Here is a 24,181-nt window from a genome sequence, read left to right on the forward strand (position 1 = left end):
GTTAGACACAGCTGCAGATGCATCAGATGTTTTCATGTCTCATTGACCTCCCAGGGTTGATGTGCTAGAAGAACACCTCACACATGACGTGTCTAATGGTTCAACACTTTGGTCAAATTCAAAATCACAGCACCTTTGCAACTGTCCAAGAAATATCTGCTCAAAAGAACTCAACCAAATCAACTCTGTGACTTCTCCAGGTTCTTCCAAACCCTGACAAAAGTTCACTCAAAATCTCTACAGACAGAAAACAACAGGAAGGTTACAGCCTAGAAGTGTCCCTCTGCAAGGAGAGATGGTTCCCTCCCAAACTTCTCCTACAGAAGTATCTATACTGAGAGAAACTAAGCCTTGATAGCATCTCAGTGGTTCTCCACCGGCTGCAACTTCTGGAGAAGGTAAAGTTTAAAGAGAACCAGACCTCAAACCGTGAGCCATAAAAAGACACTTGAAGGTTAGTTTTCTGACCGTACAGCTCAGGAAACAAACTGCAGAGCACTAAATGGACATAATGAATATTTAGAGTTGATTTAAGAACATCTGAGAATTAAGAAATCTCCACTGGGATGTAATAAAAGGACCTTGAGCTGATTTTATCTTCATCCTAAAGTATCAGAATAACTGGGCCCTAAATAATGTGAGAGCCATCTACACAACCACTGCGACCTAAAAACCCCAACATGACATCAGTCCAGTCATCCTGGTAGCAAAATACAAACAGAACTAAACACAAATAATCCTGAAAAAAGGAGCAGCCTGTAATGAATGATCATCCCTGAAGGTCAGAGGGAGGTGGATCGGTTTCCCACATTACGAATACGGCACTGAAGCCAAACCGTGACATCATCTCTACCAGAAACAGTCCTCCGAGCTATAATCACTCATCCATGCTGCGGTGAAAGACTTTAATGATGGCACTATGGAGTCATCTCTGTGTGGTCATCCTCTGACCTCAGTTTGGGGGTTTTATGCTCTTACTTGATTTGACAGATTCCAGGGCTCACTTTGAAAACAGGTATAGTAAGAGTCAACAACATGAGAGGCTTTAGAGTGGACATAAAGGCTTCAACAGCTACACCAGTGCAACCAATGTATTAGTATTTAAAGCAGGGAGAGGTGTCTCTAAGGAAGAGGATTAGGGCCACTGAAAAAAAATTAAATTAAGGTCAAATTTATTTTTCTATTATTATTATTCTGAGAAAAAGGTCAGAATTCTGAGATTAAAGGCAAAATTCTGGTGGATTTTCAAAATAAAAGCCATCTGAAATAAAAAAGTTGTGCCTGATAATTATATATTTGGCATTACAATGAATGTCAGTTTCCACTGATATGTTTTGATTCAGACTGAAAGGAGAAAACCTCAAAATGTGATGCTGTCAATTACAGCTACACCTGATTTGGGATTTCAAAATAAAAGTCATTGGAAATGTAGCATATTAGTTATGATTTTGGATATTTTCAAAGTGAGATTCTTTAAAAAATCTCTGTTTCCACTGACTAATTTCAGTTCAGACTAAAAGTAGACAGAATTCTGACTTTAATTCCAGAATTCTGAATTTTTTCTCATAATAATAATAATAATAATAATATTAATAATAATACAAAATTGACCTTCTCCTCTTCTGTATCTTACCCAGAAGATGGTGCTATAATTTAAAGCTTTGTTACACATGGGCTGTTTTGACCACCAGTGTCAATTTCTAACAGCTTATCTCCTTCATTGGGTCACAGAGAGCACTTGGTAGTAGTAAAAATGGTAGTTAAGGGCTTATTAAGTCAGTAAGTATCAAAGTTGCTTGTTTCTAGTTGCATGCAAGATTGCCGACTTCACATGGTGAAAACAGAAGGCACCAGAAAGAGCTACACAGCTGCACAGAAACTGCATGTATTGGACTTTGCTGAACGTGGTGGAAATCATCTCACAGGAAGAAAGTTTAAAGTGTTTTTGCCTCAGACTTCTGGTGCAACTTATTTCTGGATTTTTAGGGAATTACAAGCAAATTTCAGAGGAATGTTTTAAGCTCTATAGACAAATGGCTAAATGCTGGGGTGTCACTGTAGTTTGGGGTCATGTTGTACAGTTTTTTGAGTGCCTTGTTTCTGCCTCTGTTGGGTTATTTAAATATACAGACTTCCTTGTCCAGTGCAAGTTCATGCCACACAGCACAGACCATATTTACACAGCAACTGCTAAACAGCACTGTAAATAAACTCTTGCCATCACGCCATCCTTTGTACTTTGTCACTGTCACGTCCTGGTGATTGCACACAGCATTACAGCATTGTGAAGGGGAAAAAGAGGCATGAATGGTTCACAAGTGGTGCAAGATTCACAAATACAAGCACTTTTCTTTTTTAGGTTGTTTGCCATATACCTTGCTTTCCTCTGTTGTGCCTCTATTAATACCTCTGTCTCAGTGGCACGTGTGTTTTTTAAAATGAAGACGAGGCATTAAAGTACCAGTATAAGGGGCTACAGATGCAGAAGGTTCCCCGGTCATGCAAAAGAAAGGCTTTAGAAGACATGCCACATAAATCAAACCAATAAAATATTCAAGAATAAGAAATATGATCTCTGAAAGATTGAGAAAACCGGTTTCATGTAGCTGTTTAAGCACACCACTCTAACAGGGGTCATCCTCACTGCATCGTGTTAAACATTACAAATGCCTGCAGGATCAGTGAGTGTGAGAGTTGAGTAATGTGTTGACTGACGTGTGAATCCAGTCGTGACTTTCTTAGATTCTCAGCCTCGGGGGCTCCAAGGTGTGTTCAGAAAACTCATCATGGGTCGAACATTTGGAATCAAATATTGAAGTAATGCCCCTCCCCCCGTTCTACCTTCAATCCCACCTCCATGACCCCCCCTCCCCTCCATACATCTCCTCTGTCTGTTTTGTCTGTTTGTCTCTCAGCACTAACCCCACACCTTCTTGTGTCGAGGCGTCGTCAGCCGTAAATCTTCCGTCCACATCTGGGACAGTCTCTCAGCAAGTGTGCTGAGACTTGAGTGCCAGCTGTAATCTAACACCTTTGCCTTCCTTCCCTATCTCTAATCCACGGCTGAACCCCCGGCGCGCTCTGACTCAGGCAGCAGATTACAAGCTGAGCGTGGTGAGACTTGTGCAACTCGGGAGGCAGGGTGGCAGAGAGGTTCGTGTCTGCAGACGCTTACCGTGACTTTCTGATGGTTCTGCCAGATGTGAAATTATACCTTCTCTGAACAAAGTGCTCTGCGGGAGTTATCTGCTCCGTATTTGATGGATATCACGAAATGTACTTGCGTGTGTTTGGGTGTTTGAGGAGGGATGAGTGCCAAATTTTACAGCTTTTATTGCTGAGTCTGTTTTTTGGCAATGCAACATACATTTTAGCCATCTTTGTTGTGAGCGAGTCAGCATGCTTAAGCTTGAATTTACATTGAAACATTATGTATATATGTGCAGAGGCAGCCTCAGAGCTGCTGCCCTGCTGTAGGCCCCTGGTCTTTCTCAGTAGTGCTTCCTAAACTGAGCTTCACAGCTTTCTCAAAAGTAAATATATTTAACATTGAGTATATTTGGGATTATGTTAAATGTACCGTGCACATTTCATTTCATGCATGGCAGTTTACAAATAAGCTCCTTCAGAAATGTGTGTGTGTGTGCTTGCTGACTCACGTTGGCGCTCAGTTGTGTCGTCAAGGCGGAAACCTTTTCCTGGGAAGCATCCAGCTCCCGGCGCAGCTTTCGGATCTGAGGACAGTCAAACACATGTCATCAAGAAGCTTCCAGACAAAACTTCTTTAATAAATAATACCAGACATACACACACATAATGAAAAAATGTGGCAACAAACGAGGGAGTCTCCCAGATCGGAGCTCTGATACGTTGAGGTTAAGAGATGAAAAGCAGTGAGGCCATAAAAGAGCACATACAGGTGTACACAGGTGTTCAGACAGGAACAAGAGCCTGCTGCAGGGTCACGCACAATACAGTTACATGTGTAACCAGACACAACCGTGAAAACGCCCCCCATGTTCCAACAAGTCCAGCACACAGAAAATTAAAGAGCAGGGAAAACACGGGAGAGAAGGGATGTGGGCGGGCTGATGCTTACCTCCGACTGAGACTTCTCCTCGTTCTGTAAAAACAAACATCAGAAGAAGAAGAAATCATTAGAGGAAGTACAACTTTAATGAAAAAGAAGAGCAGTTCAGGCTGCCCGAGGTCAGATCATACAACAGACACATGTCCTGACTCCTGTTTGATTTATTAACTCCACAGAGAGCAGCTTTATAAACTGTAGAGGGATCATCTGGTGTAATATGTCTACGGCCTCCTGAAGGCATTCTACTGAGAGATCTGTGTGAGTGTGAGAGAGAGAGAGAGAGCAAGGGAGTCCATTGTCTCTACAGGCTGCACACTGAACAATAGTAAGAGTAATAGAAGGACAGGTTGTAAAGTACATGTGGAGTGAGAGCAGGCAAAACAAGCATTTGCACGAACACAACACACCCAGCTGATCCTGCTGCTGCTCAGCAAAACAGTGGAACATGCAACACCCACATTTACATGTAAACAAGCTGCACCAGCACCGAAACTGCATCTGGAAATGTTTTAGTTATAACCACAGTGAACAACTGCAGCTGTTATTACAGCGCATTTATAATAAGGGGTCAGCTGTGTGATACATTTACAGATTCAGCGCTGGGGCAGTTGCAGGTAAAACTGGATGTTGGTTTCAATCTTTGAATGCACACAAGTTTAAAATGAGCTGCACTGGTGCCAGTTAATGGTAGTTTCAATAACAATACAATGTTTTCTAACCAAAAAGGAGAAGAAATAAAAAACTAAACTTGCAGTAAACACACTTTGCATTCTCTGCGCCTTCACTGTGACACTGGAGGGATTAAAAAAATGAATGTAGAGCAGAAAAACAATCTGCAAGATATTCCTGTTTTCCATACTGAATGGACGTCCTTCAAATGCTCCTGCATCTGAGAAAACTGGATGTGCAAATTCCAAGGCTACACATTCATTTATTTCTAATAACAAGACATTGTTTTCATGGTTGTAGGAATCTAAATAACCTTTCTTCAGGCTGTATGGCTCGTGCATTAGCATCATGATGTTCTTATTGTATCTTTTCCTCTAACTCACATTGTAATGCACAGATCTTTTGCAGAATGGATGATGTGCAAAATGTTGTTTATGGTTTTCTTTGGTGTGTGTTTCTCTTTTATGTATTCACTTTTTTGCATTGTGCAAGAAATGTGCTTTAAAAGAAAGGGTGACCAAGTTATAGTAGATAGAGTATCAAGTAAGCAAGGCACGAATATGGACAACAACAAAAAAAAACAGACAGACAGACAGACAAAGAAGTGGTAATAATATTAATACTAATAATAGTAAGAGGAAAACCAAGGCAAAAACAAAAACAAAACAAAGAGAAAATCAACTGATGTTTAAAAAAAAAACAGCAAAGAAATAACCAAAGAGGGAGAAAACCAAAATAATAATAATATGTAAATAAATATATTATATCAATAATGATAATGAAACAGATAAGGCTGGATGACAAATTCCTAATTATTAATGTATGTGGTGTGTTTCTCTGTTTGCATGCAGACTGTTGTCAGATTTGAGTGTTTTTATTTATTGGTACTATGGAGGCTGTTGAGCATGTGCAGCACTTGAGTCAAAGACAATTTTTCTCAAGAGTACAATAAAGTATATTGCATTGTGTGTTTTATCAGCAGGATCTCTAAAAATAATGTGAGATTTACAACAAGCTTCAAAAATTGGTGAAAATTACATCATGCCACACAGTGAGTATTAAGTTCTGGTGCATATTCATGTTTTTTTGTACTGGAAATTTATTTTGGAACATTTTAACTTCTGTATTAATAAACCTGACTGACATGTGATGGTATGTTTACATTGTTCCACAGATTCCAACACTGGAATAGCAGCTCCAGGATGCCTGAACACCGTGCATGTGCTCTGACAGACCCAACAAAACATACCAGCTGATAATTAATCATTATTTCAACTCCAGCTCCACCTCCAACCTCCTCCTGAGCACTTGAACAGGTTTCAACAGCCTCTTGTGACTGTACAGCTACTGTACAGGAGTGTGAGTGAGCACATGTGTTCTGTAGCGTAAGTGGATGTTTTACAAAGTGGCATCTGTTCACACATAGTCAGCACACAAACAGAGCTGTCACTCACAGGCACACACACACACGCAAGCAGCTGATCCTACACACACAAACAGAGCGGTCTGTTTGTCAGACACGAAGACAAAACACAGAGATGTCACACTGATGCAATTCCAGGAGCTACACACATCATGGCAGCAGTGCACATTCTTTTAGATGCTCTTTTAAGTGAGAGAGAACAAAAGTGAAGACAAAATAAGATCCAGGGTGTAAAACTGGAAGTAGATTATAATGCTTTTCAATGTGTAAGCCTGGGATTTCCCCACAGTTAATTATATATCAGTCATCTCTACATATTTAAAGAAGCAGATAGTGAAACAAAAATTACATCAGATTCTCTATCTTACATTACAGCTGTGTTTAATTCCCTTCCCATAAAGCAGAATAAATACTCCTTCACTCTTAAATCATCCTCCTCAGTCCTACCGTTAGCTGCCAGGGCGTGACGGCGCCCGTCAGAGATAAAGTCGCCATCATTTTGCCGTCACTCTCTCCCTTGCTCTGATTTCAGACCTCTGATTCCCTCTCAGCCTTGAAACACTCGCAAGAGCAGTCATCTAATAACTGAGAGTGTTTCTGCTACACCTGCCCAGGTGAGTAAACCAGCCCACTGAAGGGGGGAGGGGCTAAGCTGAAAGGACTGTGCTCTAATTGGCTGCTCTGGGCTGTCCCAGGTTCTTCTCAGTAACTACAGACACTCCTTTTTTCTCACAGGGTGCTTGAATCATACATCTTGATGGATTAGAGGGTAAATGTGTAACACCGTATTTGCTGACTGAAGTTCTATAGATTTCATAATTCCTCAGACAAAAGCAGGAACAAGTCGATCTGGTTTTTGTGTTGATCTTGCCGTTATCTGAAGTGAAGAAATCTTGCTGCTTGGCAAAGATTTTCTAAAAGGAGCTGATGCCAAAAACTGTTTTGTGTACAGTTGGGTTAAAAATGAAAGCTGGTATTAACTGATTGATTGCTATGTGAAAGTAATGCTGATGAAGCTCTATTGCTGAAACAACTGAATAGTGTCTGGTCTCAAAGCAGAGCCACACATATCTGTTTTCATGCTGATAAAGCACTAAATACTTGAGAGAAGAAAACCTAAACCTGTGTTGAAACTGTTTCATTTCTTTAGGACCGTTTTTCTCACTATTCTATGTTGTTTCTGGAAACTCTGTTCTTTTTGGTTTTGATTTATTTGGCTACCGTTCCACCTGTTTGGGTTGATCATACAGCCTAACCTGAGGGAGGGGTGAGCTCCCCCCCCGTCCTCTGTTTTCCATCTCTACAGACTTTTCTCTCTGTGTTTCTCTTTTCTTTTTCATGCTTTCCCTGTCCTTTTTTTCAACATCTCAACACAGACTCTTCAGTTTCTCTCTTTTCTCTCTTCACATCATGGGGGGGAATGATGGGCCGTGAGAGGGGGATGCTTCCAGGATGCTAAATGTTGAGCCTTCCCGAGGTGTCATGGGCCTAACTCGACAAAACCTCTGTGATTGGAGGCTCCCATTGGATAACCCTGTTGATGTGTTGGCTCCATAGACTGTATAAAAAATGGACGTCATCTCGCTCGCTTAGAAGTGAAGCCACCACAAAAACTGCTCCCCCTAGTGGCTGGTTGCAGTATAGGACAAAAACTCAGTCTCTCTCATTCATTTGAATGGGGCTGCGGTCAAACTTTAAAAAATAAATACACGATGTACGAATGTTTCTCACATCCGTATGCTGTGGTGGTATGCAGTTATTATTTGACTGTTTTGTATTCAAGGCTTCTTTTTTCTGAAAAGATCATTTTTCGTTAGTTATTAGAGGTTAAAAAACGGGGTTTTACTTCCAGGTTTGCTTTGATTGACAGCTGCCGTAGAGAGAAACTCTGTAGGACCTTGGGACGGTACGCTGTTGGGCGGAGCTTGTTACCGTGGAACACACATATTCCCTACTGCGCAGACTGTGGCTGCAGAAAATGTACAAGATGGCAGCGTTCTAGTACGGGATATTTTGGCTTCAAAACTGTACAATGGGAAAAGGCGGAGCAACGCTGTCCATTATATATATAGTCTATTGGCCTAACTCAACAAAACCACTGTGATTGGAGGCGCCCATTGGATAACCCTGTTGATGTGTTGGCTCCCATTGCCCAACTATATGTAAGGTTGGAGTTTGGGGGTCATTAGGGGTCGAGTAGTAGGGTACAACTTTGTGACCCATGTCTGTGAAAAGTTCTAAATAGTCAAACTTAACTCACTTTTACTTTTGTGTTCTAACAAATATCCACCAGACCCTCTGAACCAGAGATTTCTAAACCCTTTGACTTTTGTTATTAAAGGCACTGTGAGGAGTTTTGAAATGGCTGAGAAACAGACTGAAACTGATACTGATGCTTCTTCATAACCTTTAAGAGCAAACAAGACCATCAGCAACAAAACTGATGCCTGCTCTGTTGACATTTTTAATGCTTGAAATCACTGAGAGGGGGTAGGTGTCAGACTGGATGATTGACATCTCACTTCAGAAACAGCATTTATTGACTGTTTTCATGGAAAATAATCAAATTGTGTGATAAATTTGATTGTTGGAAGACAACAGGATAATGTTTTTGTACAAAACACTACTTTTGCATGTACAGGACAAGAGATGAGAGGTATCACTTTGTCCACAGGGGGCGCCAAAATCAATACAAATCAAAAGTTCCTCACAGCAGCTTTAAAGAATTAAACATTTTTAACAGATGAAAATAAACTTTAGATGCTCTCTAGTGGAAGAAGTGTGTGATTTCAGGAGGAAAAAGAACCCCAAAAGCAAAGCATAAAACTGCTTTGATAGTGTAGAATAAGAAAAGAATGCACATAATCCCCCTCTGTTTACCTCTCCAGGTTTTGTGTACTTACAGTGGAGTAAATGGAAGACGTGCTGGAGACCAGAGACAGTGATGATCCATGAACTAAAGAGACAAAAACAACAAGCAAAAGTGGGGATTAGAAAGTACATCTGTGCTCACAACACTGATCATCAACAGACCCCACACGCTCCCCTCCTTCAAAACCACCCACTCTGCTCCAAAACACTCCCTCCCTCCTCCCCACCCGGACTCCACTCCACTCCCCGCCCCGTCAACGACAGCAGCTCATAAAGATAAAACTCCTCCATGCATGTCACAGTGAGGCTGTGTCGCAACAAATAACAGGCCGGGCATTACTGTGCTAATGACTCAGACGCTAATCACACATCAGAGGCAGGGACACAACGCGCGCTCTGTTTGCAGCCTGAGAGCAGATCAGAACGGATCAGGAGTGTGATGTCATCCACCACAGAGAGCCCGGGCGCATTTATTCATCACCTCACGGGGAGCAGATGTTGGTTTACCGAACACTCACTTTAATCTAAACTTGGTCTAGACAGCGAGGCGTGATAGGAGACACATGAAAAGGAGAATATTGATTAATATTCCTCACTGTGTGGTTTAGATCTCATCAATCAGACCTGATCAGACCTGAATGTGACCTGAATGACTCATGTACAGCTCCTTTAGTCCTAGTCTTTAATTGTTGACCAAGAGCTAAGTTCCTGTGCGGTTTCAGCAGGTGAACTTGTATGAAGGTGAGTGGGAGGGGTTTGGGGGCTAGAGGATGAGGTGACAGAGTGTCTTGGTGTGACTCTCCCACAGGACAAAGTGTTGGGTGGATGATGTGACTTTTGTCCTGTCAATCAACCAACGGTCAGGTAACTCTACACCTCAGGTACACACACACCGCATGTCCTCACAGACCTACATACTGCGATCCAACACACACACACACACACACACACACAAAGAGAGAGAAAGTAAAGGTTGGAGGATTCTTGTATGTCATCACTTCTCTCTCACGCCTCTCACTGTGATCCCTGTAATTATCTCTGCTCTGAAAGGGAAGACAGAATCCTGGAGCTGCATGAAGAGGGAGGGGAAAATGCTCGTGGGGGGTGGAATAATAACAAGTTTGGGTCTTTGTTGTAGTGCATGTGCACATTAGGTAAGCACTACCTGTGCATCTGTGGAATAGATTTACAATGGCTGAAGAACCTCCACAGGCTACTATTAGAGAGAAATATGTATCAGAGAGGGGGCTGTAATAGAAAGGTGGAAAGCTTTCTTTTTGAACTTTATGCTCTAAATGCCAAAGACCCGCGACCCCCACTGTCCCTCAGAGTGGTTTAATGTGGCTTCATTTAGCTGGTCTGCAGAAAATGATCCTACCTACATGAGCATGTGGCTGTGTTTCCTGTGCCGTTATGAGTTAACCTCCTGCTACTGATGCTTTTGATAATTAACTGTTCACTAACCCTAAACTTAGAAGTCATCTGGCAAAAAGAAAGGCAGATAACTCATCACATTTTCTATTTTCAAGGTTTTATTTCAAGTTTAGCATCTATTTTTGTTGATATTTTTGACTATATGAGTAAAATGTACTCATTTAAGATAACTTTAAAGAAACAAAGCATTCTGGAAGACTTCTCATGACCCCCCATTTGTGTCTCACGACCCCCCAGGGGGTCCCGACCTACACTTTGGGAACCCCTGCTCTAGATGAAACCATAGAGCTGCTCAGTGTGAGTGTTTTTACTTTTGATCCGAATTAAACACCTTAAAAAAGTTTTACTGAAGTTAATATTAAAGCTATAGTATGTAGAAATGTGAATATTCAACAATATCTAGTGTTGAAATGCTCTCAGGACTTCCCCTGTTTGAACTGCTGCCCCCGGGCGGGAGATACAGGACATTAAAAACAAGGACAAACAGGCTGAAAAACAGTTTTTATCCAGAAGCAATAAGTACACTAAATGCAAATTTTTTATTATTTATGTTTGTCTACTGTTTTTATGATTTATTTTATTTTATATCTGTTCTTTTTAATGCATCTTTTTGCACTGAAATGGGTTGCACTTTAATTTCGTTGTACAATGTACAATGACAATAAAGATATATTCTCTTGCTCACCCCTCCTGTTGGTGAAGAGTTGGTGGCCTTTAAGGATTTGAAGCTTCTTTGATGCATGATAAGTTTGACCCTTCACTTGTCAAGTTTCTACCATCAGAAATTTCTATATGTTTAAATTATTTTGTGCACAACAACAACTCTTCATCTTTGTCTTATGACCGGTGCAATTTGTGCAGCCACTAACGAACTACAAAAACGCAGAAGGCCGTTACTTGTTTGTCCGTTCTGTTCATGGCCATGCAAGATGGCGGCCTCCAAAAACCTGCTCCCCATGCAGATATATAAGACTCATTCTAAGTCTGGCGGTGCTGGTTACACAAATGCTCCACCCGTCGTCTGTGCATACATCCAGGTAGTAGAGCATTATAGCATTATGGCAATGAACCAGAGCTGCAGCCCCAGCTAGTGGCGGGTGGCTGCACTTCAGCTTAGACACAATGTATGACCAGCATCTCTTCTTACAATGTTCCTCTTTCCTCTGAATGTAGAGAGAATACAATCTGCCTTTCTTACACTCACAGTAAAACTACTTTCACCCTCATACCTCTTTGACAACCTTGACTGAAACCTTAATGACCAGCTGATTGAACTGATTTATAAACATTAAACTTTGTGAACTTATCTTGCAAAATATCTCATCAACGTTGACTTTGATTTGCAGTTTCTCTACCAACTGCTGCTCTTTTTCATGATTTCAGTGTTTAAGGTGAGTTTTCAATGAGGCGTCCTCTTTTTAAAACAATACACGCTCCCTCTTTCCCGGACCCAGTCTTAGTTTGTGCCTCTAATTCAAATTGCTTTGTCTCCATGGCTCTGAGGATTGAGCAGACTTCTGCAAAGTAAAGTCGCCGGAGCGGAGAGTCTGCCTGCTGGTGGGAAAAGCCCCGCTGGATACTTTTTCCAATAAACAAGCTTTTGAAAAAACAAAGCCTCACCAAAGCTGATTATGGAATTCTGAGGAGATGGAGGGCTTTTCTTAGAGGAGCGGTTGTAATCCCTCCTAATGTTCACTAAACAAATGGAATAATAATTCTTTTGGCGCTGGGATGAGGAATAAAAAGGGAGGCTTTGGAGGCATGCAGGTCTTGCAAAAGGATTACACCTCATTACGATTTCACCAAACATCATGAGGAAAACACGGCCAGGACTCACACAGAGTCACAGAGTACTCAGCATCTCTCATCTCCTCTTACCTTCCTCGAAGCCGTCCCTGAAGGAGCCCGATCTGCTCATGGTGCGAGTCTTCTCGTCCAGTGACATGCAGGAGTTTCTCAGTCTGTTGTCGCTGCAGGGGTCAAAGGAAGGGTCCTGATTGGTCAGGCTGTTGTTGCGCATACCAGCGAGGTTGATCTGAGCTGCTGAAGTCGGGCTGGAAGCTGTGAAGAACAGACATGAAATATTTTAATTCAAAAGAGGATTTTTTTTAATTGTTGGTGTCTTTAAAGCCCCTGTGAGGAAGTCTAATCCTGCAGGCTTTGAACAGCCCAATGCATTGCTCACTGTGAATCTCTGCAGGGGAAAATGTAGACAGAGGCATCTTCTACAGCTTATTGTTAGTCACTTTGTCGACACTGACCCAGCGGCAATGATTATTGGCATTCAGAATAACAACATAGAAGTAATTTAACTCATCACAGACAGTCTGGGTTGCTTTTGCAGCTCATACAGAGTCATCAGTGTTACTTTCAGTCTGTTCATGAGTATCTAAACCCTCCTCACAGGAGCTCTGAAGTAGATTTTAGACTCAAAATTTCAGAAAACAGTAAAAAAATAGGCGTAAGAGTTTCCCAAAATTCATGGTAAGTTCTCAGAAGACTTGCATTTATATTAAAATCTGATTCCTGACAATGACTGGTGTTTATTGGTGATGTATGAGGCGTACCCAGCTGTCCAAAGTTGAAGCGGGTGCCTGAGGGGGAGGTGAGGCTGGACCCAGGGGAGAACGGGGAGTTACTGGCTGAGTCCTGAAGCCCGCTGGTTGAGTGGGAGCGCAGCCAATCCCGGGCCTCCTCGTGACCTCGCAGCTGAGGGGTCGGTCCATACCTACAGCAGGTAGAAGAAGAGGTTAAAGTTGATTAAGAGCATGAAACAGAACAGTGTGGATTATGTGTTTTAACAGCTTTGGTTGATTTGGATTCAGGATTTTTAGACTTTTTACAATCAATGAGGTGGAATTTTTTGTCTTTCTCAAGCAGCCAGATTAGTAGCTGAGATGTGAAATCAAATGAAACATACTGAAATAAATTACAAGGGGTGTGTGGACATAGACTGATTCTCAGCTGCGAGCAACAAAAACTGGTGGAAAGAGCAAAACAGAAGCCAAAGAAAAAACCTGACCCCCGAAATTAAGCCTGCAGCGGTGCAAGACAGTGATTGCTCCGAAACAACAGAGTGACATGCCTCTTCACAGAAGCACAACACAATAACAACAACAACAACACATATGCCAAGTGCCAAAAAAGAAACAAAATTCACAAGCATATTTTTAGGAGCGTGAGCACAAGAAGCCTCAAAGAGTGAATGTAGAAAACAAAGGAAAGACAGTCGACAGTTTGGTGAACCAGTGTGCAGAAGCTTAACAGAGGCCAGCAGGAGTGAGGTCAGTACCTGAGTCCTTTCTTAGGCAGAGTGTTTCTACCACAGTGAGTCCCGCTGTGAGAGAAAAACACTTCAGAGGTGGAAAGAAAAGGAGGCAAGGAGGACAAAAAAGGCTGCATCTCAAAGACTACCTAATACCTCATTTTAAACAGTATAATAACCAAACTGACACACTGCAAAAAAAATCTCTAACTTGACGGGTAGTTTTTAAGTTTTACTCAATCCTGGATCAGTTTTTACTTTCTTGCAAGCCCCTTACACACTCTCTGCACTCCTGAGCATTTCTAGACATTGTGCAGACTTTACAAAGACATTTTTTGACGGTGTCCTCATAAAATGTCTACGTAAAGTGTAGGTGGGTTCATGCATGACTGCAGCAGGTGATAGCCTTGAACTTACACAGAGACAGGTGGTTGGGATGATGTTCATGTTCATGTTGCACAAAGTTCTGCTACTGTATTCTCTCCACTTCTCATCACGTTTGTCAGTAAATTGCATATTTTATACAGGATATACTGTTACATGTTTTAGTGTTATAAACACACACAGAAAGAGTCATCATTGCAGAAGAATCCACTCCCTGCTCCTACATCTGCACCACCCTCATGTAAACCAAACGTAGAACAGGAAGTTGTAAGAGTGCTTCCAACAATCTCCTGCTGTGATGTGCTCGTCGTGTAAAAGACAAGTTCCAGAAAAATATCTGAATGTCCTCAACTTGTCTAGAAAGTATCAGAAGCTCATGTGTGAGAAGGGCTTCAGGAAAGACACCAGGAGCTGTCATTTCTCTTTTGCTAAAGGAGTTCTTATTTTTAATATATGCTGTAATAACACATTCAGAAACAGTCAGATTTTCTTCCAGATTAGGGATGTCAACAATAAATTGAGTATGGATTAATTGATTGTTAAGAACATAGTCCAACACATCTTTTTGTTTTGATTTTCTATCACGTGGAACAAACATCATGTGGTCTCATATTTGGTTCAGCTATCAGGGAGGTGTTTTAAGTTTAAAGCATGTTTGGATGTGAATCAGCTGACTGAAGGTGTTGCTCACAGCAGAGACGCTCAGCTCGGGGCTGCGGCTGAGTATCAGGTCTCCACGAGCGCTTCTTTCATCCGCCGCCGGACTGATTATGACCCGGTTGCGATCCCGGCTGACACCTGACCACGTTCAAATGCTTATTTTTATCAATAAGAACAAGTGGACAGAAAACTGGAGACTGTGAGTCTGAAATATGTTTCTGTTCAGTTCCCTTGTTGAAGTCTGAGCCTTCATTTTTATGACTGTGTGTCTGCAGAGATTATGAGCCTGCTCCACACGTTGATATTCAGTGTTTAACATTTTAAACACCTCAATACGATCTGTAGATATTCAACACTGTCAGTTATATACATTGTGTCGTGAAGGAAAATTTGATTCAGGAGAAAAAATGCATTTGGCATTGTTTTTGACATGGAAAACGTTTACATTTTTTTTAATGATTAATTGATTATTTTGATAACATTTCCAAAGATCGATTATGGAAAATACTTGAAATGTACATCCCTATTCCAGATAGAGACTGAAGACAGATCTGTAAATAATCATACCCAAAAAGCTGTAATTCCTCTGATCACAGAAATATGAGTAAAAATTTTGGTGCCAAGAAAAAGTTGAAAGTTTCCTTCAGATGAGTTTTTTTGCAGTGTTCAATCAATAACAAACATCCTCTGCTTATACTATTGGCTAAAACTGCACTTATACATCCCACCACTAGATGGCAGTATGCTAACAGTCATCATAGACCACAGCAGACTATAAAACACAACACTGAAGCTGCCAACATCCACACAGACAACCTCGCAATCTCACAAAATACCCATTCATACAGGAGCAAGAGGTCCTAAAAATAACCACAAGCTACCACACAGAGGAGCGCACTTCTGCACTAAACTATCAAACACAACAAAGTAACACACGGCTCCTCTCTGTGCCTCGGTGTGCTCTCTGTGCGGCAGCAGGTGGTGCTTCATTAGGAACCCCCACAGCTGTCTCCACAGAAGCCTAACACCGCACACAGGTACATTTACCTGTCCTGCTTCCGAGGCAGCGTGTTTCGGCTGAATATAGGGCTAGCAGAGGGAGAAGAGAGGGGACTGATGGGAGGAAAACGCACAACAGACACAAAGAAAGAGAAAGTTTTAGAGAGTAAAACCTTCAGATGAACTAAAGAGTCTTCATTGTTGAAGCTACTGAAAAACATAAGAGAAGAAGGTGATGTAATGGCCTCAGAAGCTGAGACTCTGATGCTATTATGTTTCCTCTCAGACATTCCTGTCACATTACACAGTCAACCTGTCAGCATGGAATCTGCTACAATGACCACAATTACTTCATAATGGACTGAAGACACCAGGGGAGTTTTTTTTCTTCTCTGGAGTGTGGGGACAGAGCGGCAAACAAGAAGTGACACCTCCCCACAGCTCAGGGTCTGAGCATCATCCCCGTCCCGTGTGTGTCGTCTCTGAATGTTTTTTGTTACATGGTCAGCGAGAGGAGGAGTGGTACGATCGTTTCACTCAGTCAGAAGGAGGAAAACGTCCTGCTTTCAGAATGTGTCTTTGCTAAAGGATGCTTCCATTTCATTCTTTCAAAGCCTCACATTTCTCACATATTCAACTGCTTTATAATTCTGACTCATGCATTATTATGTATGGAAGAAGCTTTTAATGTTTTAGCCGAATGAAGAAAGACTTGTTTTATGTAATGCTATTAAAAAACTGTTGGTTTATGAAGTGTAACAGAAACAGATGCATTATAAACTGATAACTAGGGGTGGTAATCGCACGACCTGATAGGATTCAATACAATAAAGTACCTGACACACGGCCCTTGACAACTATTTTATCAGGATACAGCCATCACTAGTGATACATAAGGATATCTTATTGACTGTACCAAACAACATGCCCTTAAAATTTGAAGCACAGGATTGGTGTCCTTGCCACTGTGCAGAGTCATGTAGTGACGCAGTGAGTCAAACTGGAAGTGAAATCTGTTTTGAAAGCTGGATTATTTCAAGATTAAATATCAATATGGAGGTCACGGTTCGAATCCAGCCTGCGGCCTCCTTCCTGCATGTCATTCCCCCACTCTCCCAGTTTCCCACTGTCCTCTCCTCTATAAATAAAGGTGTAAAAGCCCCAAAGATATATTTTTTAAAATGAAATACCAATATACACCCGGGACATGATAACTGGGTCAACTCGACAGGATATTCACAGATTTAAATTGTGTCCTTCCTTCCCCAAATGATGATATGTGGTTTAAGCATGATCTGAACCTGTTAGGACAGCAGACGGATCAGTTTTGTTAAAGATACTTACATTAAATAAAGCTCCACTACACTAAAGCTACTCCACCAAAGAAATATGGCAAACTAAGCTACAGCTACACAACAAAAATTCAACCTGCAACACGGTTATGTTATTTTACAGTGGACTAGTTTAAGATTAATGCAGTGCTGATAGTGGCTAATGTTACCTGATGATGCAAACCATACATAGATGTTGCACTGTAGCCCACAATACCACTCTCTGAAGCTTTTGTAACTGTAGCATTTTTGAAAGACTACCTCGTGTGGTCATACTAAGAAGTAGGTAGCATACAATGAAATACTCAAGTGAGGTCAATTTGGCCAAATTTCTAACTACTTTTTCACTTTGTTGAGAACACATTTCTTAAAACAGATCAGAATGAGGGCCTGAGGAATGACATTCAAACATGGGGTTGTGACCAGAGAGACATTCAAGGTTTATACTTGAGTGAAGATACTTTCACAGCAGAATGCAGACCAATATGTGCCTTTAACTTTGGAGAGGAAACACTGATTCAGAAAGCTCAACACCTCCCCACCGCTCTGTGTCCTCACCTCTCAGACATGCCGGTCTTGACGCTGCCCGTACGGCCCAGAGCAGACAGAGTGTCCTCCCTGTGGACCCCGTGTCCGGCGCTGCCCAGGCTCATGTCGATGGACTCGCTGCTGGTGTGCATGCTGCTGACGGAGGGGAATCCCATGCTGCCCGCTCCGCCGTGCCCGCCCAGCGTGCTCTCCCTGCTCTGGGCGGAGGAGCTGCTGAAGGTGGTGCCCCACGTCAGGCTGTTGGAGGGGCCGGTGGAGGAGTAGACTGAGCCGGGACTGGAGGCCTGTGGAGGGAGAGAGAAGGAGTTATTACTGGGTCAGTCAAGTCTGGGGCTGAAGTGACTTGTTTATCATGAAAAAAAGAAACATGTGATATCCTGATTAAATCTCTCATTATGTCCTGCCTTCTGAAGACGATGTGATCAATGAAGAAAAGGTTAGATAAAAGCAATAAGGGAGCTCAGACAGAAGAGCAGGCGCCCCTTATAAAGAGTCTTCGACCCTCTGCCCTTTGCTGCTTGACATCCCCACTCTCTCTCCTCAGTTGTCAGATCAAATAAAGGCAGATGAGCCTTAAAAGGTCAACAAGCAGTCGCAGTCTTTCTACGCTTTGAGATAACTGACTACTTCAACTCTTGAACCCGTCCTTACTGTCTGTCAAAACATGACTGCGTGTCAACAACAATGCCCTCTTCATCACTTCATGATTAAGGAGCAGTCTGACTCAGTCTGATGAATCACATGAGGGTTAATGTCTGAGCATGCTCTGCTTCAATCTGTAGCCTACAGTCAGTCAAACATGTGCCCACGCTGCACGGCTGTACTTCACCTGAACGCACACACACTAGCTGCTCAATGAGCTTGACAGGTTGTTGGCATTAGTCATGTGAGAACAACGTCATCCCTGTGTCTCCACCAAAGCCTCGTCATCACAAACAAATACCTTCCCACATCGTAAACACAAACACACTTAGTCACCTCAGAGCTTAAAGGTACATCAGTGTTTTAATCTACAAGCCAAACAAAGTTTCCTGAATGAATGACATCAGATCTTATGTTACATGGGAAGAGATCCTGTTGTAGTGTCAAAACTCCTTTGGATATTGTATTCAATAAATCTTACAATCTGTTTCATAAAAAAAAACTATTTGTATGTTAAAACTTACATTAAAGGTTGAATTATGTGCTCAAGTAGTGTGTCATGAGTTATGTACAGTATCTCACAAAAGTGAGTACACCGCTCACATTTCTGCACATATTTAATTATATCTTTTCATGGGACAACACTGAAGAAATGACACTTTGACACAATGTAAAGTAGTCAGTGTACAGCTTGTTTAACAGTGTAAATTTACTGTGCCCTCAAAATAACTCAACACATACCCATTAATGTCTAAACCACCGGCAACAAAAGTGAGTACACCTCTAAGTGAAGATGTCCAAATTGGGCTCAAAGTGTCAATATTTTGTGTGGCCACCATTATTTTCTAGCACTGCCTTAACCCTCTTGGGGATGGAGTTCACCAGAGCTTCACAGGTTGCCACTGGAATCCTCTTCCACTCCTCCATGACGCCATCACAGAGCTGGTGGATGTTAGAGACCTTGCGCTCCTCCACCTTCCATTTGCCCCACAGATGCTCAATAAGGTTTAGGTCTGGAGACATGCTTGGCCACTCCATCACCTTCACCCTCAGCTTCTTTAGCAAGGCAGGGGCCGTCTTTGAGGTGTGTTTGGGGTCGTTATCATGTTGGAGTACTGCCCTGTGGCCCAGTTTTTGACGGGAGGGGATCATGCTCTGCTTCAGTATGTCACAGTTCATGTTGGCATTCATGGTTCCCTCAATGAGCTGTAGCTCCCCAGTGCCGGCAGGACCCATGCAACCCCAGACCATGACACATCCACCACCATGCTTGACTGTAGGCAAGACACACTTTGTGTCTTTGTACTCCTCACCTGGTTGCCGCCACACACACTTAACACCTTCTGAACCAAATAAGTTTATCTTGGTCTCATCAGACCACAAGACATGGTTCCAGTAATCCATGTCCTTAGTCTGCTGTCTTGAGCAAACTGTTTGCAGGCTTTCTTGTGAAGAAATGTGAGGGGTACACTCACTTTTGTGAGATACTGTATATTAGGTGGGCTTATGAATCGCCAAGAGAGGTTAATATGGAGAGGACAGGGAGACTACTGGCAGCTGGTAAGAAGTCCTGGTACGCCAAAAAAGTCCAAAGCAGTTTGCCAAAAGGTTAAATATAGAATCCCTGAGCTCCCTTGTCTTGTAGTTTCCTCTGGATCTCTGCAGTAGACGGCATGCTGCTGTGGACGTGCCAGACTCCAGCTGCTACAACTACTACTATCCGTCTCCCCACTATCATCTCTCTATTCTTCATCTCCCTCTATCCCTCTCTCCAACACGGTCTCAGCAGATGTGTGTCTAACATGAGTCTGGTCCTGCTGGAGGTTTCTGCCTGTTAAAGGAAGTTTGTCCTTGCCACTGAAACTTGCTAAATCCTGCCAAGTGCTCTGCTCATGGTGGATTAAGATGAGATTAGACTGAGTCCTGTCTGTAAGATGGGACTGGATCTTATCCTGCCTTGATGTTGGGTCGTACGGTCTAGACCTGCTCTATTTGGAAAGAGTCTTCAGATAACATTTGTTGGGATTTGGCGCTATACAAATAAAGATTGATTGATTGCCGACCGGATCATACCGACCCACTGAGAGCAGGATCTGTTTTGCTGACTCAGTATTTCTGTAATCATGTTTCGGAGCTTCTGGAGGATGTGGTCTCGATTTTTGGACGAAACATCCAAACACTATGACTGGTTTTTATGTTTTTATGGCATGGTGTGATGTGGTCATCCAATCAAAACATCTGTAGAGAACAGCAGCTGCACTATAAACCCACTGTCAAGATGATATTTGTCAGCCTGCTGCAGAGTTGACTCGGTTTATTCGGATTCGTCTGCGGGAGGAGAATAAACCTTTTACCACATCTGACTCCAGAGATTTCCTCGAGTGCTTTAATGACTAAGTCAGGCAAAGAGTAAACTGCCTTGCTTGCTTTTCTTATACATAGTTGTGCTTTGAGCATATTGCTAAATTATATTGCTGCTGATGTTTACCTTCAGTTAAGTTTCATTCAACCCTTTTGGTAGAGGTTTAAATCTGATGCTGTTACATGCTTCCCTTTGTTCACCAGTTGTCCTCTTAGAGATTTGAGACCAAACATGTATGCATATCGCACTTAGGATGGTGAAAATGAACCATAAAGGGTCACTTTGTGGGACACATTTGCAGATTTATGATCACATTGTCGTCGTATTGTTAGAGCATGACTGGAGATAATTTAAATGCAACTCAACAAAGAGCTTTCCTTCTAAGTAATGGTTGGTGGAAGGTCAGAGAAAGTATACAGCTAAAAATAGGAGCATAACCAATGGTGACCAGTGGCTGACCCTATGACACAGATTTAAAAACAAAGCTGGATACCTCAGTGAATCAAAACTAAAATATATTTCCTTTTAAAGATCTATAAATCTACAAAACCCACTTTTAATAACACTGACTGTATTTTCCCCACGCATAATCCCAGTTAACAATCCTCCAGAAGCTCACAGATTATTTTCATATCTTAAGTTTCTTTAAAAGCAGAGTAAACTGACTGACAGATCTGTAACAACACTACTTCTGAAAGTTTCAGCTCACCTGCTCGCTGCCCAGCGTCCCCATCCCCGATCCCTGCAATCTGCCTCCAAACAGGGGGCTGCTGATCTCGCCGTCCCCTCCTCCATGCCCTCCGTCAGGAGACTCCAGCACCGTGGTCACATGGTTCATGGTGGCGTGGGGGTTGGAGATAACAGTGGAGTTCTTCATGTTTTCAGCCGTGGTGACCGGAGCCTGTTTACTCGGTTTCCCACCAAACAACCTGTGGAAAAAAATCATTGACAGGAGGGAAGGGTGAGGACCGGGGCTCAGGCAGTCATGAAAAGGGCAGGGATAATATCCTTTTGATCCTAATGGGAAGGATTTGTTGTTGTAACAAAGCACATGATAGGTTAAGAAAGGAAGCAGTATGCCAGAATGTCCATTTCTAGAGAGAAAGTGCATGTTCAGTTTATTTAAGGAGAAAGGGATGCTTTATAGAGGTTTATCATGCATGCTGTACATAACTACATCTTGTAAGAACTTGTTAATGATATTGCTTTATAGGAAACTTTTGCATGTGTTGCCCCAGGCTGTAATTTTTTTGTGCATAAATGTAAATTTAAACCTGGTGTTGGTGCAAGAGCATGCCTCCTCCAGGGACTGTGCATATTAACAGCAAATATAGCAAGACATTTCATGTAATTATTCATGATGTTACTGGATGAAAGTGTGGCACAGAGAAGCAGACTGACTGACTCTGCACTTCTCAAGGTCCTGCTTCTCTCAGGACAAAAACATCAGTGTTATATTTTTATTCTCTTTGAAAGAAGAAAGGCAGAAGAAGGAAAGGAGAGGTAGAGTCAGTGCTCAGATTTGATTTAAGGCCAACACACACACACACTCACAGATGTCCACACACACACACACACACACACACAGAACTCTCTCCTGCGTCTCTGCTAATCCCGGGTTAGAGTTAAATGGCAGGTCGAGCTGTGACGACTGGAGCCGCGGTGGGCGATAATGGCAGCACACAGCCTCTTTGAAGAGTTATCACTCCCTCACATTAATGAGGGCAGAGCGCTGAGGTAAGACTCAGCTCCCGTTACCCCACACCACACCCTCCACCCCCCGCACCGCCAAGGCTGAGGCTTGGCAGCTGATCAGCTGAGCTCAAGGCCTGCCTTGCACAATGGCCTGATTTAACCTCACTGAGCCTGTGTGAGTGTGTGTGTGTGTGTGTGTGTGTGTGTGTGTGTGGGGATAACAAGCCCACACGTGTGATCCTTACTCACCACTGTTTATCCTTTACCAGCACTGCATGATTACTGTGTGTTGGTGTGTGATGTATGTGGGTAAATTCAAGCCTGTACAAGAGGAGAGCCCTCCGTGTTACTCATTCGTTAGCCGTCTCTGTGTCTGCTGGACTCCTGGAGATGTAAAGTGCTGTGTAAGTGTGTATGAGTGTGTGTGTACCTGCGTAGTGTTGGTGAAGAAACCTGCTGTCTCCCGGTCAGAGGAACAGTCGCAGCTCCACCGCCCTGCATCACCGCTCCACTCCTGAGGTTGTCGATGTCAGAGACACCTTTCTCCCGGTCCGTCTGGTTGGCCATCAGCCCTGCTGAGCCGTTGGCCTTGGTGATGCTGAGTGAGTTCTTGCCGTGTGACGTGACGGAGAGCACAGCAGCCTCGATGCTGCTGGTGGAGGAGCGGTTTCCGTTGCGGGCGGCTGCTCCTGAGCGGCTGGGTCTGGGCAGGCTGCGGTACTGCAGCGTGGAGCGAGCGCTCATGGGAAGGAAGCCGTCATCGTGGTGACCCAGCGCCGACCCTCCATCCTGTCCACCTGACTTCAGCCCTCCTGCCAGAGAGCGAGCCCCAGACTTGGGCATCTTCCCCAGGGTGGCTGAGCCGCTTGTGATGGTGGCACCACTCGCAGTGACCATGGTGACCATCCCATGGCCCTGCTTCTTGAAGCCGAAGGTGCTGGTGGGGGTGCGTGAGGTGAGTGTGTGTGTCTGTGAGTGAGGGTCTGAGACAGTGTGTGTGAGGGTGTGTGTGTTTGCCGTGCGGCTGGAGGAGATTGATTGCTTCTTTGCCTCGTCTCCGCTGCTGCGTCCCGCATCTGAGGGCGAGCGGTGAAGGCCGTTAGGGCGAGGAGAGAGACGACCTTTCTCTGACACCTTGACGTCATCAGTCTTACCTGCTGAACACAGAGCGAGACATCAGAGGAGGGTGTGAGAATAACTGATGGAGACTTGAAGACTCCAAACTGTCACCATTTAAAGCTTGTGGACGGAGACTTTTTTCAGCCTGTATCTATCATATTGTATTTCGGGGCGCTGGTGGCCTAGCGGTCTAAGCGCCCCACATACAGAGGTTACAGTCCTTGTTGCAGGGGTCGCCGGTTTGATTCCTGGCTGGTTGACCATTTCCTGCATGTCTTCCCCCGCTCTCTACTCCCCACATTTCCTGTCTGTCTTCAGCTGTGCTATCAAATAAAAGGCAAAAAGGCCAAAAATATAACTTTAAAAAAAAATGTTGTATTTCAATCCTTTTTTTAATGTAACTGGAAAAATAAACTGAAGATAATTTTAATAAAAAATAAAAAACAGAGTTATTTTGCAACTTTTTAGTCAAGTCCTCTAGTTCAGAGGTCGGGACCCCCTGGAGGGTCGCCAGACACAAATGGTGGGTCATGAGATGTCTTCCTCAAGGTTTTTTTTTTAAAAGTTATCTAAAAATATTTATTATTATTACCTTTATTTATTTACCTTGTTTTCTTATGTTTATCTTCCTTTTTGTTTGCACTGTTGATTATTATTATTTCTTTATTTCTTTGTATTTATGTATTTT

The 24,181-nt window shown here is 42.9% G+C and overlaps 1 protein-coding gene across 1 annotated transcript in view; it reads right to left on the reverse strand.

Annotated features, from left to right (window-relative positions):
- Positions 1-24,181, reverse strand: part of nav2a (neuron navigator 2a) — a 308,111-nt gene that overhangs the window by 11,506 nt on the left and 272,424 nt on the right. The window contains exons 15-24 of the mRNA XM_034679846.1: positions 22,805-23,531; positions 21,389-21,608; positions 17,685-17,959; positions 15,844-15,909; positions 13,780-13,824; positions 13,055-13,215; positions 12,366-12,548; positions 9,086-9,138; positions 4,100-4,123; positions 3,660-3,734 (exon numbers count right to left, since the gene is read on the reverse strand). Coding sequence (XP_034535737.1) covers positions 3,660-3,734; positions 4,100-4,123; positions 9,086-9,138; positions 12,366-12,548; positions 13,055-13,215; positions 13,780-13,824; positions 15,844-15,909; positions 17,685-17,959; positions 21,389-21,608; positions 22,805-23,531 — 1,829 coding nt within the window. The remainder of the gene's footprint in view (positions 1-3,659; positions 3,735-4,099; positions 4,124-9,085; positions 9,139-12,365; positions 12,549-13,054; positions 13,216-13,779; positions 13,825-15,843; positions 15,910-17,684; positions 17,960-21,388; positions 21,609-22,804; positions 23,532-24,181) is intronic.

This window comes from Notolabrus celidotus, chromosome 3 (genome assembly GCF_009762535.1).
Source record: "Notolabrus celidotus isolate fNotCel1 chromosome 3, fNotCel1.pri, whole genome shotgun sequence".
Classification (NCBI taxonomy): Eukaryota; Metazoa; Chordata; class Actinopteri; order Labriformes; family Labridae; genus Notolabrus; species Notolabrus celidotus.